The sequence below is a fragment of the Staurois parvus genome, unplaced genomic scaffold (assembly GCF_062004578.1).
Source record: "Staurois parvus isolate SC_StPar_1 unplaced genomic scaffold, SC_StPar_1.0 ptg000985l, whole genome shotgun sequence".
NCBI classification, from domain to species: Eukaryota; Metazoa; Chordata; class Amphibia; order Anura; family Ranidae; genus Staurois; species Staurois parvus.
In genome coordinates this window covers 2,110,656-2,132,223 of record NW_028318781.1, presented here as the reverse complement: position 1 = coordinate 2,132,223, position 21,568 = coordinate 2,110,656, and the positions used below count along the sequence as shown (strand labels likewise).

Here is a 21,568-nt window from a genome sequence, read left to right as displayed (position 1 = left end):
AGCACAGCACTACTTGTGCATACACAGTGAGCACCTGGCTGTGAAGTGTAAGCTGTCACAGCCGGGTGCCCACAATGAAGATGCCAGGAACACAGGGCAACCACAGCCAGATCCAGGGACAGGTGTCTTTTTTTTTTTCTTTTTTTTTTTTTTAAAAGGCAGTAGCTACAGTTTTTGTAGCTGCTGACTTTTAATATATTCAATTTTCACTGGAACTCCGTTTTAAGCTCTGGAGTTTTTAAATTTGGACTGTTGTAAGCACCCCTGCTAGCACTACAGATTGTCCAAACCCAACACCATCACTCCTGCGGCACTTGATTTGCATGTAAACATGGAGTAAAACAAAACACTCCACTAAGATTTAAAACCTTTATGTAGGTATCTTTAAGAAAAAAAAAAAAAAATAACACACAGCAACTTAAAAAGATATATAAAGAAATACAAAAAAAACACAGAAATATATTTAGAAGATATTTAATATTTCACATAAAAACCTGTATATACACATAATACATTTAATGTAAACATATCCAAATTTATCTTTTTTACTAGCAGTCAGCCTTTGTTTTCGGTTTAACATAATTTAGTACCACTGTCAGAAAACAAAAAAAATTTAAATATCTGCCTCTGTAACAAAAAAAAAAGAAATCTGTAAAAAATCTGATAATTTACCTTCACCCACATTTTATGGGCTTTTGCATTACTGTAGAGCTACACGTCCCATTTAATTAATACTTGGAATGCTACAATTCATGTAACTTTCCTCCGTGACGTTACATTCATGTACTAGAAAATAAAATGGTGTAAAAAAAAAAAAATTTATACACAGTGGTTCTTTTCAGGTTTACACCCTCTTCCTAAACCGAGGATACAAAGAAAGTGTTGACAAAGTTACAGTGTCTATGCAGATGGTAAGTGCATTGAGTGTCGAAGGAAAAAGAAAAGTGCAAAAATATTTTCACATGAAAATCAAAGAGGAAAAAAAAAAAAAAATTAGTCGCAAAAAACAGGCTGATCTGTAAAGGAAACCAATGCTGAGAAACATCGGTTGCCACCAAACATCTCAAAATGCACATTGCCTGGCCACCCTACATTACTTTCTGAGTCACTAAGTCAGAGCTCCAAGTGCATCCCAGCTGTTGATCAGTCTCGGGATTGAAGAGTTCAAAACAGAATGACGGCCAGGCAACTAGCATTGTCAGAGGGCAATGGCAGCTTCTATATTCTCTCAGCACAGGCTTCCTTACAAAAGACAGAAGGGCGCAGAATCCGAGGTCCCTCCTAAGCAGGTTTTAGCAAACAGCAGTGTGCCAATTACTGGTGAACTACAAGTCCCAAGTGTCCTGCCACTTATAGTTCCACAGGAACAGATACACTGCAAGCCGCCAAGCCTGCTCAATAGAATATTTATTTATTTATATATGTACAAGTCTATATACAGTTCAGGAGACCGCCCCTGTTAACCCTGAAGAGGACAGTTGCTTGTGAGCAAACCAGTAACACATTGCACAGCAACACACTACTGGGGACACGAGCAATAGAGGGGCCAACGGCACAAAGCATTGCTACCCCATCTCAAGATGGACCACCACAATTATAAACATAACATGCAAAGACCTTGGGAGTCCCCTGGATAAGAAGGTAGTGTCATTCAGGTCACTAAAGAGGGGTGGACCCCCTCCCCTGGCACAATAGAGAGGCTCAGTCTATCTATACAGGGGGAATACTGCTTGACAGGGTGCAGCACTATTGTGGGGTAAACAGCAGTCAGTCATGGAGGGAGGGAGAGATGTGACCTCCAGGATGGGAGACCCCCCAATCTCCTGAGCATTGGCAGTCCTCGGTTCACAGAAGGGGGCTTGGGTGATCCCCCAATCTCCTGATGAATGTAGTTCTCCAATCATGATGGGCTTAGACCCTAATGTGAGGAACGCAGTTTTCAAATTGGGGGGGAACCAAAAGGTGGTAATGTCCCAAGCATCAGAAAAAGTCTAGTCTTCAAGTGATACAATGGGGGGCTTGGGTGACCTCTAAGATGGGAGACCCCCAACCTCCAGATGAATACAGGTCTCAAGTCACAAAGTGGAGGTACCATGATGGTAAAGTCTAGTGCATCAGGAAGAAATCAGTCCTTGGGTCACACAACAGTGGGCTTGGATGACCTTCAGGATGAGAAACCCCAATCTGATGAATGCAGCTCTTAGGTCACAGTGGAGGATGGGGGGGGGGGGGGGCAAGGTGACCACCAATGCCCAAAGCATCAGAATGAATGCCATCTTCAGGTGCCACAAGGGGGTGGGAGTGTTCTTCGGTGACCTGTAGAATGGGACACCCAAATCTTTAGATGAATGGCCCTCAGATGACAAGACTTGGTGAGCTCTAGGAGATCCCCCAATCTACAGCTGAATGCAGCACTTAGGTGAAACAATGGGGGGCCTCTAGGATGAGGCACCTCAATCTGGCAAATTTAGCTCTCAAATGGGGGCGCCAAGGTAGTAATGTCCCAAGCATCAGGAAAGGTGTAGCCATCAGGTGACACAATGGGGGGGGGGCCTGGGTGACCTCTAGGACGAGATACCTCAATCTCTAGATGGATGCAGTCCTCAGATGACCCTATGATGGAGACCCCAATCTCATGATGCAGTTCTTAGGTCATGGTGGATGGACCAAGGTGACCACCAAGGTCTCAAGCATCAGAATGAATGCAGAAGGGTGTTGGGATGGACGAAACCACCCCAAGTTTGGTGCATCAGGATTACTACAGTTCTCCAGCTGATCTGTGACCAGAATAAAGACGCCACCACATCAGATGCCCTCCGCTCCTGAGTGGCCCCTGGTGGTAGCACCAGACTCAGGGGCCCCGTTAGCACCATCCAGTCCATCAGACACAGGGTGGGGTGGGAGGCTCATAGCAGCTTGCAGCAACTGATGCACTCCCCGCTGGGGCCGTGCCTCTTCTGTAGCGCCGCCCTGGTGGCAGTCTCGAACACCTCCCTGACGCCATCCTTGGTCTTGGCGGAGCACTCCAGGTACTCGTAGGCGGAGATGCGGATGGCCATGGCGCGGCCATCGTCGGTGCGGACGGGCTCCTGCTTCATGCGGGCCAGTTCGTTGCGGATGTGCTCGTCGTTGCGCAGGTCCTTCTTGTTGGCCACCAGGATGATGGGCACGTTGGGACAGAAGTGTTTGACCTCCGGCACCCACTTCTCCGGGATGTTCTCCAGCGAGTCCGGGCTGTCCACCGAGAAGCACATGAGGATGACGTCGGTGTCCGGGTAGGAGAGGGGCCGGAGGCGGTCATAGTCCTCCTGGCCCGCCGTGTCCCACAGGGCCAGCTCCACCTGCTTGCCGTCCACCTCGATGTCGGCCACGTAGTTCTCGAACACGGTGGGCACATAGACCTCGGGGAACTCGTCCTTACTGAAGACGATCAGCAGGCACGTCTTCCCGCATGCCCCGTCCCCGACCACCACCAGCTTCTTCCGGATCGCTGCCATCGCCACTCCGCTACTGCCGGCCGCCCGGCGCTTCCTCAGCTTGCCTATGGTTCTAATGGTGACGGGAGGAGGAGGGGCCGGCTCTCCGCTACGATACCAGACACAGCGTAACTCCCAAGCGCAACTCTCCGGGATCCTTCACTGCCGGCCACGCTGCGCCCAGGCTATATAAAGGCTCAGGCTGCCTTCTTAATATAGCTGGCCAATGGCACGGCCGCTGGTGACGTTATGCTACGGGAAGCCGCGCTCTGATTGGCGGAGGCGGGGAGGGCGGGGTCTCCTGCGGCTGACACAGACTGATTCCTTCCTTAGTTGCAGCAGCCTGGGAAAGCTGGGGGAGAGGGAGGGGCTGCATGGAGGAGGCAGAGGGAGACAGGGCTGCATGGAGGAGGCAGGATGAGACGGGGCTCCATGGAGGAGGCATGATAAGACGGGACTGCATGGAGGAGGAAGAGGGAGACGGGGCTCCATGGAGGAGGCAGGATGAGACGGGGCTGCATAGAGTAGGCAGGGGGAGACGAGACTGCATGGATGGGACAGGGCTGCATGGAGGAGGCAGGGGAAGATGGGGGCTGCATAGAGGAGGCAGGATAAGACAGAGCTCCATGGAGAAGACAGGGCTGCATGGAGGAGGAAGGGGGAGACAGGGCCGTATGGAGGAGGCAGGGGGAAATGGGTCTGCATGGGGGAGGCAGGATAAAATGGCTACATGAAGGAGGCAGGGGGATACAGGGCTGTATGGAAGAGGCAGGGAGAGATGGGGCTGCATGGAGGAGGCAGGATAAGACGAAGCTGTATGGAGGAGGCAAAATGAGAAAGGGCTGCATGGAGTGGACAGGCAGGCTGGGGGGTAAAGCTGCACTCTGTATGGAATGTGTCTGCAGTAGAGGAGAATGGAAGTCCTGGAGCTAAAGTAGAACTCTAGATGAAACGTTTTGTTCCATTTTGGATATATTAAGGGAGTTATAACCCTGGTCATCTTTTTTTGTTTTGCCATCTGTGTCCCATTGCTGAGATTTCCCTTCACTTCCAGTCCCATGGCCAAAATAGGAAGTGAGAGGAAATCCCGGGGTGTCACCGGAACTGTTGTCCCCATTGGAACATCTCCCCTCTCTCCCTGTTCTGGGGACAACCCAACATTTAGGATTTTCTTTCACATGTGGGGGTAACAGTAAACAGGGCAGACAGAGCGGGTGACTTTCCCTAACGGGGGCACAGAGGGAGATAATGGTCTGATGGGTTCTAATCCCTTTCCTCTGTCCAAAGCTAAGACAAATACCTTTAGTTATACTTTAAAGAAGAACTCCAGAGTCATTTTTTTATTGTACTCTTTTTTTTTTTCCTAATCCACCTCAACCAAGAAGTAGGAGAATGAAGTGTCCTTCTGAAGTTTCCTGGGACGTGCAGGTGACACATCCCAGGGGCTGCAGGAGCAGAGTGACACAGCACCCGGTGTACAGCAGAGGGGTAAGAGGAGTCCTTTAAAGAGGAACTCCACTGCTCATGTACATTTTTCTTTTTCATTGCCCTCTTGTCTTGTCCACTGGTTTGTTGTCAGAAAAGGTTATCCTGCTGTGATCCACTGAACCACTGCTGCACGCCACATCCCTCACCTCCATCTTCTTTTATGACATCATCAGGAGCCATCTGTCTTGGTTTCAGGCTGATGACCCCTTGCTTACCTGCCACCAGGTCCACCCTCCTGCTGTGTGGAAGCCAAGGCCCTGGCACAGGAGGAGGACTCTACACATGTCCCAGGTACAGACACCAGTGTAAGCAGCCAACTTCCCAATGACATCCAATTGGAGGGGTCACTTCTACACTGACCACCAATGTAAAGGGGCCTTTCCCCAATGACCACCAATGTAAAGGGGCCTTTCCCCAATGACCACCAATGTAAAGGGGCCTTTCCCCAATGACCACCAATGTAAAGGGGCCTTTCCCCAATGACCACCAATGTAAAGGGGCTTTTCTCCAATGACCACCAATGAAAAAGGAATTTTCTCCAATGATCACCAATAAAATGGGCTCTTCTTGAATGACCACCAATGAAAAGTTGCTTTTCTCCAATGACCACCAATGAAAAGTCACTTTTATCCAATGACCACCAATGAAAAGGGGCTTTTATCCATTGACAACCAATGAAAAGGGGCTTTTATCCATTGACCACCAATGAAAAAGGGCTTTTATCCATTGACCACCAATGAAGGGGGGCTTGTATCCATTGACCACCAATGAAGAGGGGCTTTTATCCATTGACCACCAATGAAGAGGGGCTTTTATCCATTGACCACCAATGAAGAGGGGCTTTTATCCATTGACCACCAATGAAAAGGAGCTACACCACCAAAAAGGATATTTCACCTCATAGGCTAACAACGGCAGTATTTATTCTGGATGTAAAAAATATACTACAAACGTATCAATGCATGTCCCCAAGCCCAGTCCACCCCTTCCCCAACCAATCCCTCCAGCTGAACCCTACATCTACCTCCCCCTGGATAGACCAACTCTAGGGCACCTGGGGTCACCACTACTCACACCTCCCTTTTCTTCCCCAAGCGGGGTGACATCTGGTACAATTTAACATTAGGACATTCACTGCGTTCTCATTACCTGTGTACATAAGCCGGGCATTATTATCTATATGGACTTTTACCATTCTACACCAGTATTGGCACTGCTCCAGAGGGATCCTATGGAAGACATTGCCCAGCTTTCTTATGATAGGGGGACCAGGGGAATGCAGGGAGGAGTAGGTGGTGGGTCTGGGAGCCCTAGAGATAGGTAGGGGTCTATCCGGGTGGTTCAGGTGGAGGGATCAATTGGGGGTGAAGGGGTGGATTGGGCTTGGGGACATGCATTGATATGTTTGTAGTACATTTTTTATGTCCCGAATAAATACTGCCGTTGTTAGCCTATGAGGTGCAATATCCTTTTTGGTGGTTTTTGTTGTACATGTTTTTTGGATGCATTTCCCTGATGTAGAGTCAGGCACTGCCAGGTATACCATTCCCAGGACAATTCATTTGCTGTGGGGTTTATATATATTTTATGCATTGGCCACCAATGAAAAGGGGCTTTTCTCCAATGACCGCCAATGAAAACAGGCTTTTTTTTTCCAATGCCCACCAATGAAAAATGGCTTTATTTTCCAATGCCCACCAATGAAAAATGGCTTTTTTCCCAATGCCCACCAATGAAAAGGGGCTTTTCTCCATTGATCAGGTGCTGGTGATACTTGTGAGCTAATATGGTGATGATCAAAAAAAGTGCTTAAATAAATCAATCAAAAATCCCTGCACATGTGGTTCACTAGCTCCTTACACTAACTGATAAATAGTGTTAAAAACCTCAATCCAAATATTAGTGCTGCGCTCCCGTGCTATTATTAATGTTTACCCTTGATATAATGTGATCATAAAATGAATACAAAATGAACTTATATATATCTGTGACTAGTATTCATATGCAAATAATAAACCTGATTATTAATCTAAACCAAGAAATACATGATTTGTGATAAAGAAAAAAAATATATATATATATAATTCAATAAAAATCCAATAAACCAAATAAACAATTATAGCTCAAAAAATGTCCATATTAGGTGAGTAGTCCTCTCAATCTATTGAACAATCTTGTGACATCCAATGAGTGAAAGACCAATGAATACTGATATATTATGCGCTCACCTCCTTTTTAGCCCAATAAATTTAGGCTAAAATCGCTTTTTGTCCTGGGAGGACAGATGTAACTATTCCTGCTCCAAAAATCCTTTACAGGTGATTCCTCCTGGTGATATATTGGTAATCCACCTGGTGATTCTCCAAAAAGAGACTCCCTGTACTGGATATGGATGGATATCTCACTTCCAGGGGTCTATCTCTCCTTATATCCCCTCCAGAGCTCCACTGTGGAACCTAAGGGGTCCCACTATAAGTCGCTAATTACTAGTGGAAAAAAACATCCCATTATATATACCGCCCTTTGTAAATGCTATAACTTTCACGGAAACCAATTCATTTAAACGCTTTGGGATTTTTTTTTAGCAAAGACATGTAGCAGAATATATTTTGGCCTAAATTTATGACGAAATTTGATTTTTTAATTTTTTTTTTACCGGACATGTTTAATAGCAAAAAGTCAAAAATGTGCTTTTTTTTCTCAAAACTGACGGTCTTTTTTTTTTTTTTAATAGCACAAAAAACAAAAACCGCACAGGTGATCAAATACCACTGAAATAAAGCTCAATTCGTGGGAAAAAAAAGACAAATTTCATTGGGTGCAGCGTTGCATGACCATGCAATTGTCAGTTAAAGTAACGCAGCGCCTTAACACAAAAAATGTCAGGAAGGGGGGTAAATCTTCTGGAGGGCAAACTGTAGTGCATTTCTGCAAAAAAACGCATAGGTATAAACCAAGGGTAAAACATTCTACAACTTACTAATTATTCTAATGAACAGGTACCTGTAGACAGGGGCGGAGTGACCATTTGGAAACTCGGGCACTGCCTGAGGGCCCGGGGTCAGTAGGGGGCCCCATGAGATGTCCCTGGTACCTTTTTCATAGGCTTTTTTGAGTTTGGGCAAGGACACAGGGGCCCCATGATCCCCAATTGCCCAGGGGCCCCATGAGTTGTCAGTCCACCCCTGCCTGTAGATATCATTTTTTAGTGGAGGCTCCCTGAGGCGTTAATTATTTGAAGGGTTCCTCTGCGGCAGGGGTAGGCAACCTGAGGCTCTCTAGCTGTTGTGGAACTACATTTCCCATGAGGCATTGCAACATTACAAAACTGACAGTTACAGCTATGACTTGCAGAGGCATGATGGAACTTGTAGTCCTGCAACAGCTGGAGAGCCGCAGGTTGCCTACCCCTGCTCTGGGGTAAAATGTTTGAAAAAAGCTTCAATGGGAAGCTTTCAGTTTCAACATTTTTGGGACATAATCTGACCACAGACAACTCTCTCACACTGACGATGATGGACAACGAGAGACCGGCTTCCTGGGTTCTAGGCAATATTTATTATTATTATACAGGATTTATATAGCGCCAACAGTTTGCTCAGCGCTTTACAATATAACGGGAGACAATACAGCAACAATACAGTTCAATACAAGAGGGTTAGGAGGGCCCTGCTCCTTGGAGCTTACAATCTAAGATTCGCCTGACCTGAGCCGTTCAGCAAAGGGTCACCTAGAGACTTTTGAAATGTTTCAGAAATTGTTTTTTAGTGCATGGAAATCTTTTTCAACATTCCTGCAGATGTGAGGGTGGCTACAGACATGGGTTGGTATTCTTTCTAGCTGGAGTTGCTCTTTAATCTCAGTCCAGCCTTGTCAGGATGTATAGTTTCTCCAGAGTGGGAGAAGACTAGTTTGGGTCTTGCTATATACAGTGTATATCTATTGCCTGATCCTCCCAAATCACGTGCTGTGTTCCACATTATTATTAGCAGAGATGTGACTGTTCTTTCCAGACCTTCTCCCATTTCCTGTACACTTCCCTGTTTTCTTGGCCTTCACTCCGAGCCGCAGTGAATCATCCCAGACAGTTGGGTTTGTTTCATGCTCTGGCTGCTGTGCAGAGAGTGTATGCTGTATCCAAACAGGGAGCCTCCCTTCCCACAGTTCACCCCGGCACCCCCTTTTATATGGTGTTACACCCGAATCACATGTCTGGGAGGAAGATTTCTAACCAATCTACAGAAATGAATGTTTCATTGGAAATGAAAGCAGAACTAAACTCATTTAAATGTTTACCAAAACAGTTACATTGAATGAAAACTGTCACAGTTGCTTGTGCAACCTATCATGCTGTCATATCAGACCACATGAGCAGCACCATGGCAACAGCAGATCAAACAGAGACTAAGATGGTAACTTCCTTGGTTGTAAAGGATAGAATGGTTTAATTCCAATGTAATCTGTATACCATAAACCAAAAGATGTGCAGCTCATGTAATCTGATTTGGAAAACATAGCTCACCTGCAAAAAGTCCTGATCTCTATACTGATGTATATTGAAGCAGCACACCCCTACTGCAAGGTCCAGATATGACTTTATTATAATAAAGATCATGGGGACAATGGAAAGCGTATCTAACATGTTTCGGGGTATCCAAAACCACCTCCTTCATCAGGACTTGAAAACAATATATAGAGCCTAGAAGTGGACAATTGAAAAAGTATGCAATGTGTTTCGCCGGGGAGGGGGGGTCCAAAACCACCTCCTTCATCAAGACTTGAACACAATAAGTATAGCCTAGAAGTGGACATGTTTCCAGGTATCCAAAACCACCTCCTTCATCAAGACTTGAACACAATATGTATAGCCTAGAAGTGGACATGTTTCGGGTATCCAAACACAGCTCCTTCATCAGGACTTGAAAACAATATGTATAGCCTAGAAGTAGACATGTTTCGGGGTATCCAAAACACCTCCTTCATCAAGACTTGAAACAATATGTATAGCCTGAAAGTGGACATGTTTTGGGGGTACCCAAAACCTCCTCCTTCATCAAGACTTGAAAACAATATGTATAGCCTAGAAGTGGACATGTTTCGGGGTATCCAAAACCACCTCCTTCATCAGGACTTGAAAGCAATATGTATAGCCTAGAAGTGGACATGTTTCGGGGTATCCAAAACCACCTCCTTCATCAAGACTTGAAAACAATATGTATAGCCTAGAAGTGGACATGTTTCGGGGTATCCAAAACCACCTCCTTCATCAAGACTTGAAAACAATATGTATAGCCTAGAAGTGGACATGTTTCGGGGTATCCAAAACCTCCTCCTTCATCAAGACTTGAAAACAATATGTATAGCCTAGAAGTGGACATGTTTCGGGGGCTCCAAAACCACCTTCTTCATCAGTACTTGAAAACAATATGTATAGCCTAGAAGTGGACAATCGATAAATTATGCAATGTGTTTCAGGGAGTCCAAAACCACCTCCTTCATCAGGCCTTGAGGCGTGCATACTTTTTCGATTGCCTCCCTGACCTTTATTGGAATAAAATTACAGTATAGCTGGACCTTTTTAGCAGTGGTGGGGAGCTTCAGTTTACATGTTCATTACGTTACACAAGGCAAAGTGATTGTGGAGATCCTCTGAGGTGTAGAGGCAGTTTGCCTGGGAACCAGATCATCTTCATCAACATCAACACTTTATGATAGATTCAACAGGAAGAAAGACACCGCTCAAACCAGCCCGAAGTTATGGTGTTGGCCTCAGCCACTGCTCTGGCCATGCTCCCTGCCCACTGTAGCTTGGCCACTGAAAAAGACCTCTGTAATCAAAGACCCAGTGCGTGGGGCTAAACGCGTTAGTGGCACAGCCGGAGCAGCAGCTGAGGTCAACACCGTAACGTTGGGCTGGTTTGAGCGGTGTCCTTCTTCCTAATGAATCTACACTTCTGAATTGGTGCATTGACACTCGCTCCCATGTTCTGAGCCCCGACGGGGAGATCTCACATCCTTGGCTTTGAGCGTTGGTACAAGTATCCCTGGATCACAATACTTCAGGATATCAATACTAATTAGATAACCTTATAGGCTCAACACTATTTTTCCACTTTGCTTAACTGATCTATGCATTGCATCCATTCACCGGTCCAGGTTGTCTTTTTGTTTATATGTTTGTGGTTGCTACCATCCTCATCTTCTACATGACCTCTGTCATTGCAGGTTCACTTGCTGGTTCCAGTTCCACTTTTACTCAATAAGACACCTACAGCCTTATCTAAACACACTTGAGCATGAGAGGGAGGTTGCACAACACAATCTTAATACTCCATAGACATCGGATGACAGTCTCCTGGCTAGACTGGGAGATGACCTAATGTGTGTGATCTACTGCCAGACACTATTGGTAATGGCTTATATGGGGAAATTGTGGTCAGATAGGATAACCTTTTCTGATTTGTTTAGCGTTTTCTTCTTGATAAACTTCCCGTGCAGGTGCAGTACTTCTCCATAGGCTTAAACACAAATGGCCAACGAGGGCCAACCATGTTTTTTGTTTAGGGACCAGTGCCGTGACAAGGTCCATTTGCACCCAAGGAACAAAGCATAGGTTGTAGGTATTTGCTATTTTTTCACCCCCCTCCTGTATATGCACCATAGGTAACATCCCTGTTTGGCAGGTAGCAGTTGGCAGAGATGCCAAAAAGCACCTTTATGTCATGTCTTGTGGTGTTGGCCAGTTAAGCTGTCCTGTCCAGAAGCAGTGTGAAAAGTCTACTTATTTTATCTGCAGCACAATATATCCGCAGCACTCTATCAGAGTATATTAGGAGGACTTAAAGTGTTACTAAACACAGGACCCTGCATTCACTATATCTGGTCTCCCACAGTACACACAACATGGAAATGAAATTATTTTAGTAAATATAAACTGCTAAATACCTTTTCTCATCAGCAGTTAGAGCAGTCTTGTGACTTCTATCAGTGTCCAGTCAAGCACTGGTTAAAGCTTGGATGAGGAGTTTTCTTTCTGCTCTAGGGGGATGCAGAACCCCTGACCTCTATTTGGACAGTGCTGATTGGCCCTGTACTGATCACATGCACTCTCCCAAGAAAAAGAAAAACCTCTCTAGCAATACACACCAAACTTAGCATGTGCAGAGTGTCCCCACACAATATGTCTTATCAAGAGATAAGAGGGGGACACTGGAAAGAGTATCAGAGAAGACAGAATCAAACAGCATTTTTACACAGTGCATAGGATTAACCCCTTAGATTCCACAGTGAGTATAACAAGCATGCTTTACTGTGTATACAGACTGATTTTACTGTTGTGGGTTTAGTATTAATTTAAGCCATTCTTGGCTCAGATTTGTTTTTTTTTTCAGCCAGCGGGCCGAACGAAAAAAACTGATTCAATTCCCCCATCCACAATTCGAGGTGGATGTGGGAGTGTTCCCCGCTGTGTCATTGTGTTCTGACAGCGGGACTCCCCTGCCATCAGAATACACTAATCAACGCTGCGGCCGATTGGCTGCATGCGCCGATTGAAGCAAAATTTTTCAGCTAGCCAGTTTATGAGCAGTCAATTAACAAACGAAACCAGCGCTCAAAGCTTCATGCAGACTAGAAGGAATTCATAATGCCAAACGGGGAGGTGCTGCCCTTCAAAGACCTGGAAATCTAGATATTGATGAACAAAAGTAAAGAAGGGCGCACTCTCATCGTGCATTACCGTGGTACACCACGTGTTTATTGTGAAATCAAATAGATATATACTCACAAACCAAAGGAGAATAAAAGCAGAATAGGTGGTCCGCAATGGCAGTCCAATAGAGTGCTGTGCCCTAATTAGGGATATGTGACGCGTTTCGGGAGACAAACCCCCTTTAGCTCTGAAGAAGGGGGTTCATCTCCCGAAACGCGTCAAACTATCCCTAAGCACTGTATTGGACTGCCATTGCGGACCACCTATTCTGCTTTTATTCTCCTTTGGTTTGTAAGTATATATCTATTTGATTTCACAATAAACACGTGGTGTACCACGGTAATGTATGATGAGAGTGCGCCCTTCTTTACTTTTGTTCATCAATGAGCAGTCAATTGTTTGATCAAGTTCTCATGAACAGGAGTAGCCATAGATGAATTGAAATTCAGCCAGTCTCTGCTGCACCGGTATGGCCAACTTTAAACTTACTATTTGATCTGGATAGCTTTAGAAGTTCATTGGGAGTTACTGTTGTCTTTTTACTTGTTTTTGCTGTGGTTGCTTCTCCTCTCCAGACCTGTTTTCCTAAAAATACTATACAGATTAATCTTAAAGTTGTCCATTCAGATACCCCCATATCCTCAAAATACTGAAATGAGTGATCCCAATGTTCACAATCTCTATCTGATGTTCATGAAACTTGTTCAATCATCTTGTCATTTCCTTTACTTGTGATAACTGGTTTATGGACTGAGGATTGTTGTGGTGTGTTGCCATCTAGTGTTCATAGACTCTACTTACCTTTTTGTGGCAGAGATGATGATTATTATTATACAGGATTTATATAGCGCCAACAGTTTGCTCAGCGCTTTACAATATAACTGGAGACAATACAGCAACAATACAGTTCAATACAAGAGGGATAGGAGGGCCCTGCTCCTTGGAGCTTGCAATATAGGATGAGTTTTTTATTTTAAAGGATATTAAATTAGGGGGATTACAGAGCAATTCATTGATTTTATGGGGTAATAATAAACAGTTTAAACCCTCTGTGGATTGAAAGTGTCAAAATGATGTTCTACTGTAAATATTATCATTGTTTTAACCGATTCAGAACCTACGGTACAACGTACATGTATTGACATTGAACAGAAATCGTTGGTTTTTAACACAATGAGATAATATGATGGAATGCTCATTATAAAGTGGTGTTTATATACAGACATTCTCTTACTCAAAATTATAGTAAAGGCAATTTTTTTTTAATTACAATAAAAAAAGGTTATACAATATTTCAGAGTGTCCCCTTAGTTTCTCTTTGGAGGTCCCCCACTGGCTCTGTCTGCTTCTGATTCCTCTGGGTTTCCCCTTAGCAAGCCATGTGTTATGGGGGCACCAGTGCAAGTGTGCTCCTGATGCAGTCTTCTGTGTGTGTCCATAGACACACACAGCGCCAGTAAGCTATACCCCCACCCCTTAGGAATGTACTCACTTTTGTTGCCAGCAGTTTAGACATTAATGGCTGTGTGTTGAGTTATTTTGAGGGGACAGCAAATTTACACTGTTATACAAGCTGTACACTCACTACGTCACATTGTAGCAAAGTGTCATTTCTGCAGTGTTGTCACATGAAAAGATATAAAAAAGTATTTACAAAAATGTGAGGGGTGTACTCACTTCTGTGAGATACTTTATAAAGAAATGCCATATTTGATGTCACGTTTCACGCAGAATGCCTAGTTCATTCTCATAGCTGAATATAAAGCCATAATAGTATACAATGGAAATGAGTGGACTGACCATTCGAGCACTCAGGCACTGCCCGAAGGGCCCAGGGTCAGTAGGGGGCCCCATGAGATGCCCCTGGTACCTTTCATTGGCTTTTTCATAGGCTTTTTTGGGTGTGTGTAAGGACACAGGGGCCCCATGATCCCCTATTGCCCGGGGACCCATGAGTTGTCAGTCTGCCCCTGAATGGAAAGCAGTTAGGAGCCCATGCAGCCTGCAAGGGAAGAGTTTTAAGTTTTATGGAGTTAGGCTGTAAAGGAGCTAGCTTGCGCACACACTGTAAAAGGGAGCTATGCACCCAAATCAAATGCACACGCATGCAAAGGATTTTATATTGTATGTTATCCAGAGTGACAAAAATATGGAGGTTGCCACTTCTGACCCTTGAAAATGCTTGTTGCCTGGTAGTCCAATGGTTTCAGTTAGGGATGCACTGAGAGTTCGGTGGCCGAAACGCTGAAAACACCCCTATTGGCCTTTGGCCGATATGAAAATAAGCACCGTTACACGTGCTGAAAATAACCCAGCCCGTCGCTGCTGCCGCCCCTTGCCACCGCTGCCGCCACCCGCCGCTGCTCGGTGGTTCTCAGCCTTTCCTGAGCAACCACTGAACAATCCTGGCACTGGGCATAGAGATAAGTGAAGGAAAGATGGCATCCACTCATCTCTATGCCTTTTTTTTTAAACAAGGCCTTTTTTAAAAAAACACTAGATCAATGCTTTTTTGATCTAATGCCTTACATTGTAGAGGAGAGATGTGGGGTCTTACTGACCCCATATCTCTCCATAAAGAGGACCTGTCACTACTTATTTCTATCACAAGGGATGCATGCATTCCTTGTGATAGGAATAAAAGTGATACTTTTTTTTATTTAAAGGGACAGTGTAAAAAAAAATTAAGTAAATAAAAAAAAAAAAGTTTAACGTTCCCCCGTGCTTTTGCATAGTGGTGAATGCATTCGTAGGCCACGCCCACATATGTAAGTGGTGTTCAAACCACACATGTGAGGTATCGCCATGAACGTTAGAGCAGGAGCAGTAATTCTCACACTAGACCTCCTCTGTAACTTTAAACTGGTAACCTGTAGAAATGTTTAAGGCCTCACCCATGGAGATTAAGTGCCGTAGTTTGTTGCCATTCCACAAGCGTGCGCAATTTTAAAGCTTGACATGTTGGGTATCTATTTACTCGGCGTAATGTCCTCTTTCATATTTTACAAATTGATAGGGATATACATTGTTTTTTTTTTTAATCTTTAACCGCATGCCGCCCAGCCACTGTACATATACGGTGGCAGGGCGGCACTCACAGGCAAAACAACGTTTTAAAACGTGCGTTTTGTAAACAAATAGGGGGCGCGCGCGAGGCGCGCTGCCGCCCTATTTGTCCTGTGGATCACCGCCGCAGATGTCAGTTGCCGGGTCACAGCCGCTCATTAGCGGCTATGTCCCGGCGATCAGCGGTAAACGGTGACAGAGAGCACAGCTGCAGTAGCTGTGCTGTCTGTCACCTCTCTGTCAGCTCGAGGATGAGCTGATCGAGAAAGAATAGTTTCACTTTCTCGATCAGCCCCGCCCCCTAGTAAAACACTCCCCTCACTCCTATAACCCTTCCCTGCAAAATAAAGTTAACCCCTTCCTCCCCATTGCCATTAGTACAGTGTCAGTTTTTTTTTTTTTTGCACTGATCACTGTATTAGTGTTTTTGGGGATGTCAGTGACCCCAAGTCAGTACCCCCCAATGTCAGAATGTCCGCCGCAGTCCCGCAGTCCCGCCATAAGTCGCTGGTCGCTGCCATAAGTCCCTGATCGCCGCCATTATTAGTATAAAAAAAACCCTAAAAATCCCAGTATCTTTCCCGCCATTTGTAAACGCTATAACTTTCACGTAAACCAATTAATTTACACGTATTGGGTTTTTTTTTAGCAAAGACATGTTGCAGAATACATTTTGGCAGAAATTTATGACTAAATTTGATTTTTGCATTTTTTTTTTACTGGACATGTTTTATAGCAAAAAGTCCAAAATATTGTTTTTTTTTCCTCAAAATTGTCAGTCTTTTTTTTTATAGAGCAAAAAATAAAAACCGCAAAGGCGATCAATTACCACCAAAAGAAAGCCCAATTTGTGGGGGGAAAAAGGATGTAAATTTCATTTATGTACCATATTGCATGACCGCGCAATTGTCCGTTAAACTAGCGCAGCACTGTATAGCAGAAAAATGGCGTAAATTGCAGTATTTATACCATAGTTTGTAGACGCTATAACTTCCACACAAAGCAATCAATATACACTTATTGGGATTTTTTTTATCAAAAACATGTAGCAGAATACATTTTGGCCTAAATTTATAACCAACTTTGAGTTTACTATATATTTTTTATAGCTGAAAATAAAAAATATTGTTTTTCTTCAAAATTTTTGGCGTTTTTTTGTTTATAGCGTGAAAAATAAAAAGCGCACAGGTGATCAAATTACACCGAAAGAAAGCTCTATTTGTGTGAAAAAAAGGACGTAAATTTCGTTTGGGTGCAGCATTGCATGACCGCGCAATTATCAGTTGAATTAGTGCAGCACCAAGTAGCAAAAAGAGGCCTGGTCATTAAGGGGGGTAAATCCTCAGGAGCTCAAGTGGTTAAAGTGTATTTTTTCCCCAAAAAAATTGCGTTCGAAAAATATATTAATTTTTAAAAACTGTCCATTTTGGTTTTGGTTTTTGACCAAGTGCATCCTGAATTTTCGGTAGCAGAATTTTCATTTCGGTGCACCACTAATTTCAATAACTTCCTAGGAACAGACCCAAGAGGAAGTATTTACAGGAGGAATTCTGACTTTCCAATCTAATCTGCTTGTTTGTTCCAGGCCAGTGTTTCTAAAAGCATTGAAGCCATTGGAGAAGCACAACAGCCTGGCAATCATCATTGTAAAAGGAGGTCCGTCCCGCATTTCCCACTTGTAAATGGCAACAGACAGTGAAGGAACCGCAATTTTACACGTTAAAAAAAAAAACAATTAAAACATTCTTTTGCTTGGATAATGCTTGAAGGGTGAATATGGCTTGGACAATGATTGAAGGGTGAATATGGCTTGGACAATGATTGAGAATGGTGAAAGCTTAGATAATGTTTGCTCAGCATTTGTCAAATCTCCATCACCATACTTCCCAGTTCCTCAATGGCCTTGTGAAGGTCAGTCCCCCGTCTAGTCATATTTCACATATAATTCCCACAGCTGAATGTAGCACTAATGATGTCTTAGGCTAAACGCTCGTTAGTTATAATTCCGTTGATAAATTATGTAATTGCGTGTAATTATCATGGGAACTCCAAGGCCACCATATTCCTCCCATCAAGGGACAGCTGTTTAAATAAGCCACTTACAATGACAAATGACATTCGCAGGCAACAGGAAAGTTCACTTCTTCTAGCAAGGTCCTATAAAGAGAACCGGTCATAAACAGGCTTATGGTAAAACTGTAATATTTAGTTGTAAAGGGGAAAAAAACAAATTTGTGCCGTTAGATTTGGGCTAATGTTTGTTACTTTTGTTTTAGCCTAGGTTCACACTTTGAAATGAGTTGTTCATTCCTGTGCAATTCAGTGCCATTCGATTTGAGCCCATTCAGCGCTGGTTCACACGTGGTGCAGGAAACGCAGCAATCCCTGCGCATCTCCTTCACCTCATTGCAATCGCACTGTGTTTGCAATCTGCTGTGGGTGTCAAGCCAAAGTTAACCACACCCCAAATGCATCACAATGTGGTTCGCCCGCACCAGATCGCTTTTTAAAAGAAAAAAATCCAAAAAAATGGTGCCTGCACTTCTATTGTGCGATGCGGTGCAATTTCAGCCATTTAAATGAATGGACTCAAATTACACCACGCATCAATTAATTGCATGTGAATTGCACAGAAATGTGGTGTGGTGTGACCTGAGCTCTTTCAAATGAATGGGATCAAATCACACCGTACAGAATTGCATGAGAATTGCACAGAATGCGGTGTGGTTCCAGTGGGATTCACATCCGAGCTATAGTGTGAATCCTGGTGTATTCTGAATGGGCTCAAATGGCACCGCACCAAAGTAGTGCATGCATTCATTTTAGAAACGCACTGCAACTGGTTCGCATGGTCTTTTTTGCACCGTGCAATCCGGTGCAGGCAAAGGCAACCTGCATTTGGGGCGTTGTTCACATTGCACTGACTCCCGCTGTAGATTGCAAGGGCAGTGCGATTTAAATGCGGTGCATAGATCGTGTGTTTCCAACAACGCATTCTAGTGTGAACCGGGGCTCAGTGTTAGATAGAGCAGGAAAAGGTTTCAGCAAAACTCCAGCCAGGTTGCAGAACACAGAGAGAGAATGCAGCTTCACAGTGGGGACATAGCAATAAGAATCAGACAGGGATTTTAAATACTTAAAAAAATAGATAAAGGTTTACTTACAGAACATTTTACATTTTAATAACAAAAACAGGTAAACAAATACCATTTCCATACTAAACCTAGACCATCCAGAATCTGTTGCAGCTCTGCATAGAAACCAATCAGCTTCCAGGTTTTAGGCTGGATTCACACTTGAGTGTAGCATCTTTGAGCGATTTTTGCAAATTTTTTGCATAACTTTATTGCATTTATGCTCGTCTTCATATAGCATTTTTCAGCTGTTTTTGAGCTTTGGCATTTTTTATTAGTCAGTAGAGAAAAATATCGTCTGTTACATCATTTGTTGCTATGTTTTTCAGCTTCTTTAGCTTTTACGTCAGCTTTTCTTTCTTTTTTTGTTTTTTAATTATTATTCATTTATTATAATTTTTTGTTGGTAGAGTAGAGTAGAGCGAGATTAATATTTTATGTCTTGTCTCATTATTATTTAATTTATTCTTGTAAGGTTTGGGTGGTAATAATAATAATGAATAAATAAATGTAAAATAAGTAAAAATAATCATAAAGAAATACAATAAATGAATAATATGTAATAATAAATAATAATTAACCCCCTAACCCTTAAAACCCTTACTATTATTATTATTATTATTATTATTATTAATAATAATAATAATAATAATAATAAAACACCCTAACACAAATAAATCAATAATATTAACAATACATTATTATTATTATTATTAATAATAATAATAATAATAATAATAATAATAATAATAATTTTTTAGTTTTGTCTTTTTTTAGGGTTAGGGGGTTAAGTTTAGGGATTAATAACCATTTATTTATTTATTATTACATATTCTTAATGTATTTAATTTATTATTTATTTATGATTATTTTAATTTATTTTTGTATTTATTTTACATTTATTTATGCATATATTATTACTATTTAAAAAAAAAGTTTTTTCATTTGAGCAGAAAATCGCACATAAATGCGCCAATCCAGCATTTCCATTCATTCCTATGGAATTAAAAACACTCAAAAGCACGAAAATCTTCCCAAATTGAGCGACAAATAAAGATCCAGAACATGTTTAAGCTTCGGGCGTTTGGCTTCAGGCGACATGGAGTGGAGATGTGAACCATCTCCATGGAGAATAATTGATTTTTTTCTCTCCAGGCATTTTTGAGCTTCAAGCTAAAAATCGCTCAATTGTGAATCCAGCCTTATTGTCAAAGTTTAAGTGAACAAGCTGAGGTTAGATGCTAATTGGTTACCATGCACATCTGCACCAGATTCTGTCAGCACCATTTTAGTAAATCCCCCCCAATATGTCTGGAAATGTTTAAAGCTGAAGTTTAGGTATGGCAATGTTTACATATTTACATAGGTCCAATGTAAATAGGTAAGTTCCATACCTGTGGGATCCCCCTGGAAGCTGGAAATCATCGTGGTAGACACCGCTATTACAGTGATTGCCACTAGCTTCCAGATCGCATGCTGAGTGGCTCCCTAGCTACATTGTGAACACAGGAGGTCACTTCCTCGACACAGGTGCCAATCAGAAAACATTTTCCATTATTGCAATGGATTGAAGTAATTTTCTGATTGGATGAGGTGGTGAGAAAGGGGCAGTGACATCACAATCATCCAATCAGAGAAAGCTTTGTGTTTATTGAGAAAATGCAAAGTGTTCTCTGACCCTAGGTTCACATCTAAGCATTTTCCGCAGCGTTTTGCAGAAACGCACTACAATCCATTTAACATGATTTCCTATGGGACACGTTCACATCTTCGCGTTTTCACTCAGTGTGTTTTTTTGTTAAAGGGGCAGGAACTTTTTTGAACTCAAAAAGTTGCGTTTTTGGTTCTATAGAGTTCAATGGAAATGCTGCAGAAAAGTATGTAGTGCATTTTTTCTGCGTTTTATATCTACCTAGCAACAAGAAAAAAATCAAATAAAAACGCGTAAAAAATGCAGGTGCAAAAACACTACGCAAAACACAATGCAGAAATGGGTCAAACGCAAACTGCATAGGTGTGACCCTAGCCTTAATGGCACCCCTGCTAAGCGACCTCCTATTTTCCCAAGGAGAGAGGCAGCAGGCAGCACTGGGACCCAGAAGCTAGTGGTAAATGCTGTAGTAGCGGCATCTACTACAGTGATTTCCAGCTTCCAGGGGGATCCCACAGGTATGGCTCAGACATACTCCATGACATGCTCCAAGCTGGACCAATGTAACTATGTAAAACCTGCCATACCTAATCTCCAGCTTGAAAGTTACAGCTAGTGACCTGCATCATTTTAAACATTTTAAGACCCCTAAATATTTTCCAGTCCCGTATTTTAAAGCGATCCACCACCATGTGTGTCATTGCATATTATAATCAAATGTTCTAGTCTAATAATCTGGGACACAGAGAAGCCTTGTTCCCTGCCTGAGAACCTATACTATAGCCAGTGTGTGAAATCTCACATGGCGGAATATGTGGGCAGGCCATAGAAGAGGGCAGAATGTCAGTGACAGCGGGGCACACTGCTATATACAGGCTTTGTCCTGGACCAGGCTGAGACTTCGCCAGTGACAGAGATGACTGTGTGCTATGTGTTGCCTGACATGAGAACTGGGGAATTGTCCCACACTGGCTTCTGAATTACTGCTGGCTTTCCTGTGTATTTACCAGTATGTTGCTGATAGGAAAACTATACAAAATCA

General features: G+C 43.1%; 1 protein-coding gene across 1 annotated transcript; it reads right to left on the bottom strand.

Moving 5' to 3' along the window:
• Positions 1–458: 458 nt before the first annotated feature.
• RHOB (ras homolog family member B) lies at positions 459–3,662 on the bottom strand. The gene has a single exon (XM_089657350.1). It carries the CDS (start codon positions 3,495–3,497, stop codon positions 2,907–2,909), a length of 591 nt encoding a protein of 196 aa, XP_089513476.1. The 5' UTR covers positions 3,498–3,662; the 3' UTR covers positions 459–2,906.
• Positions 3,663–21,568: the final 17,906 nt, after the last annotated feature.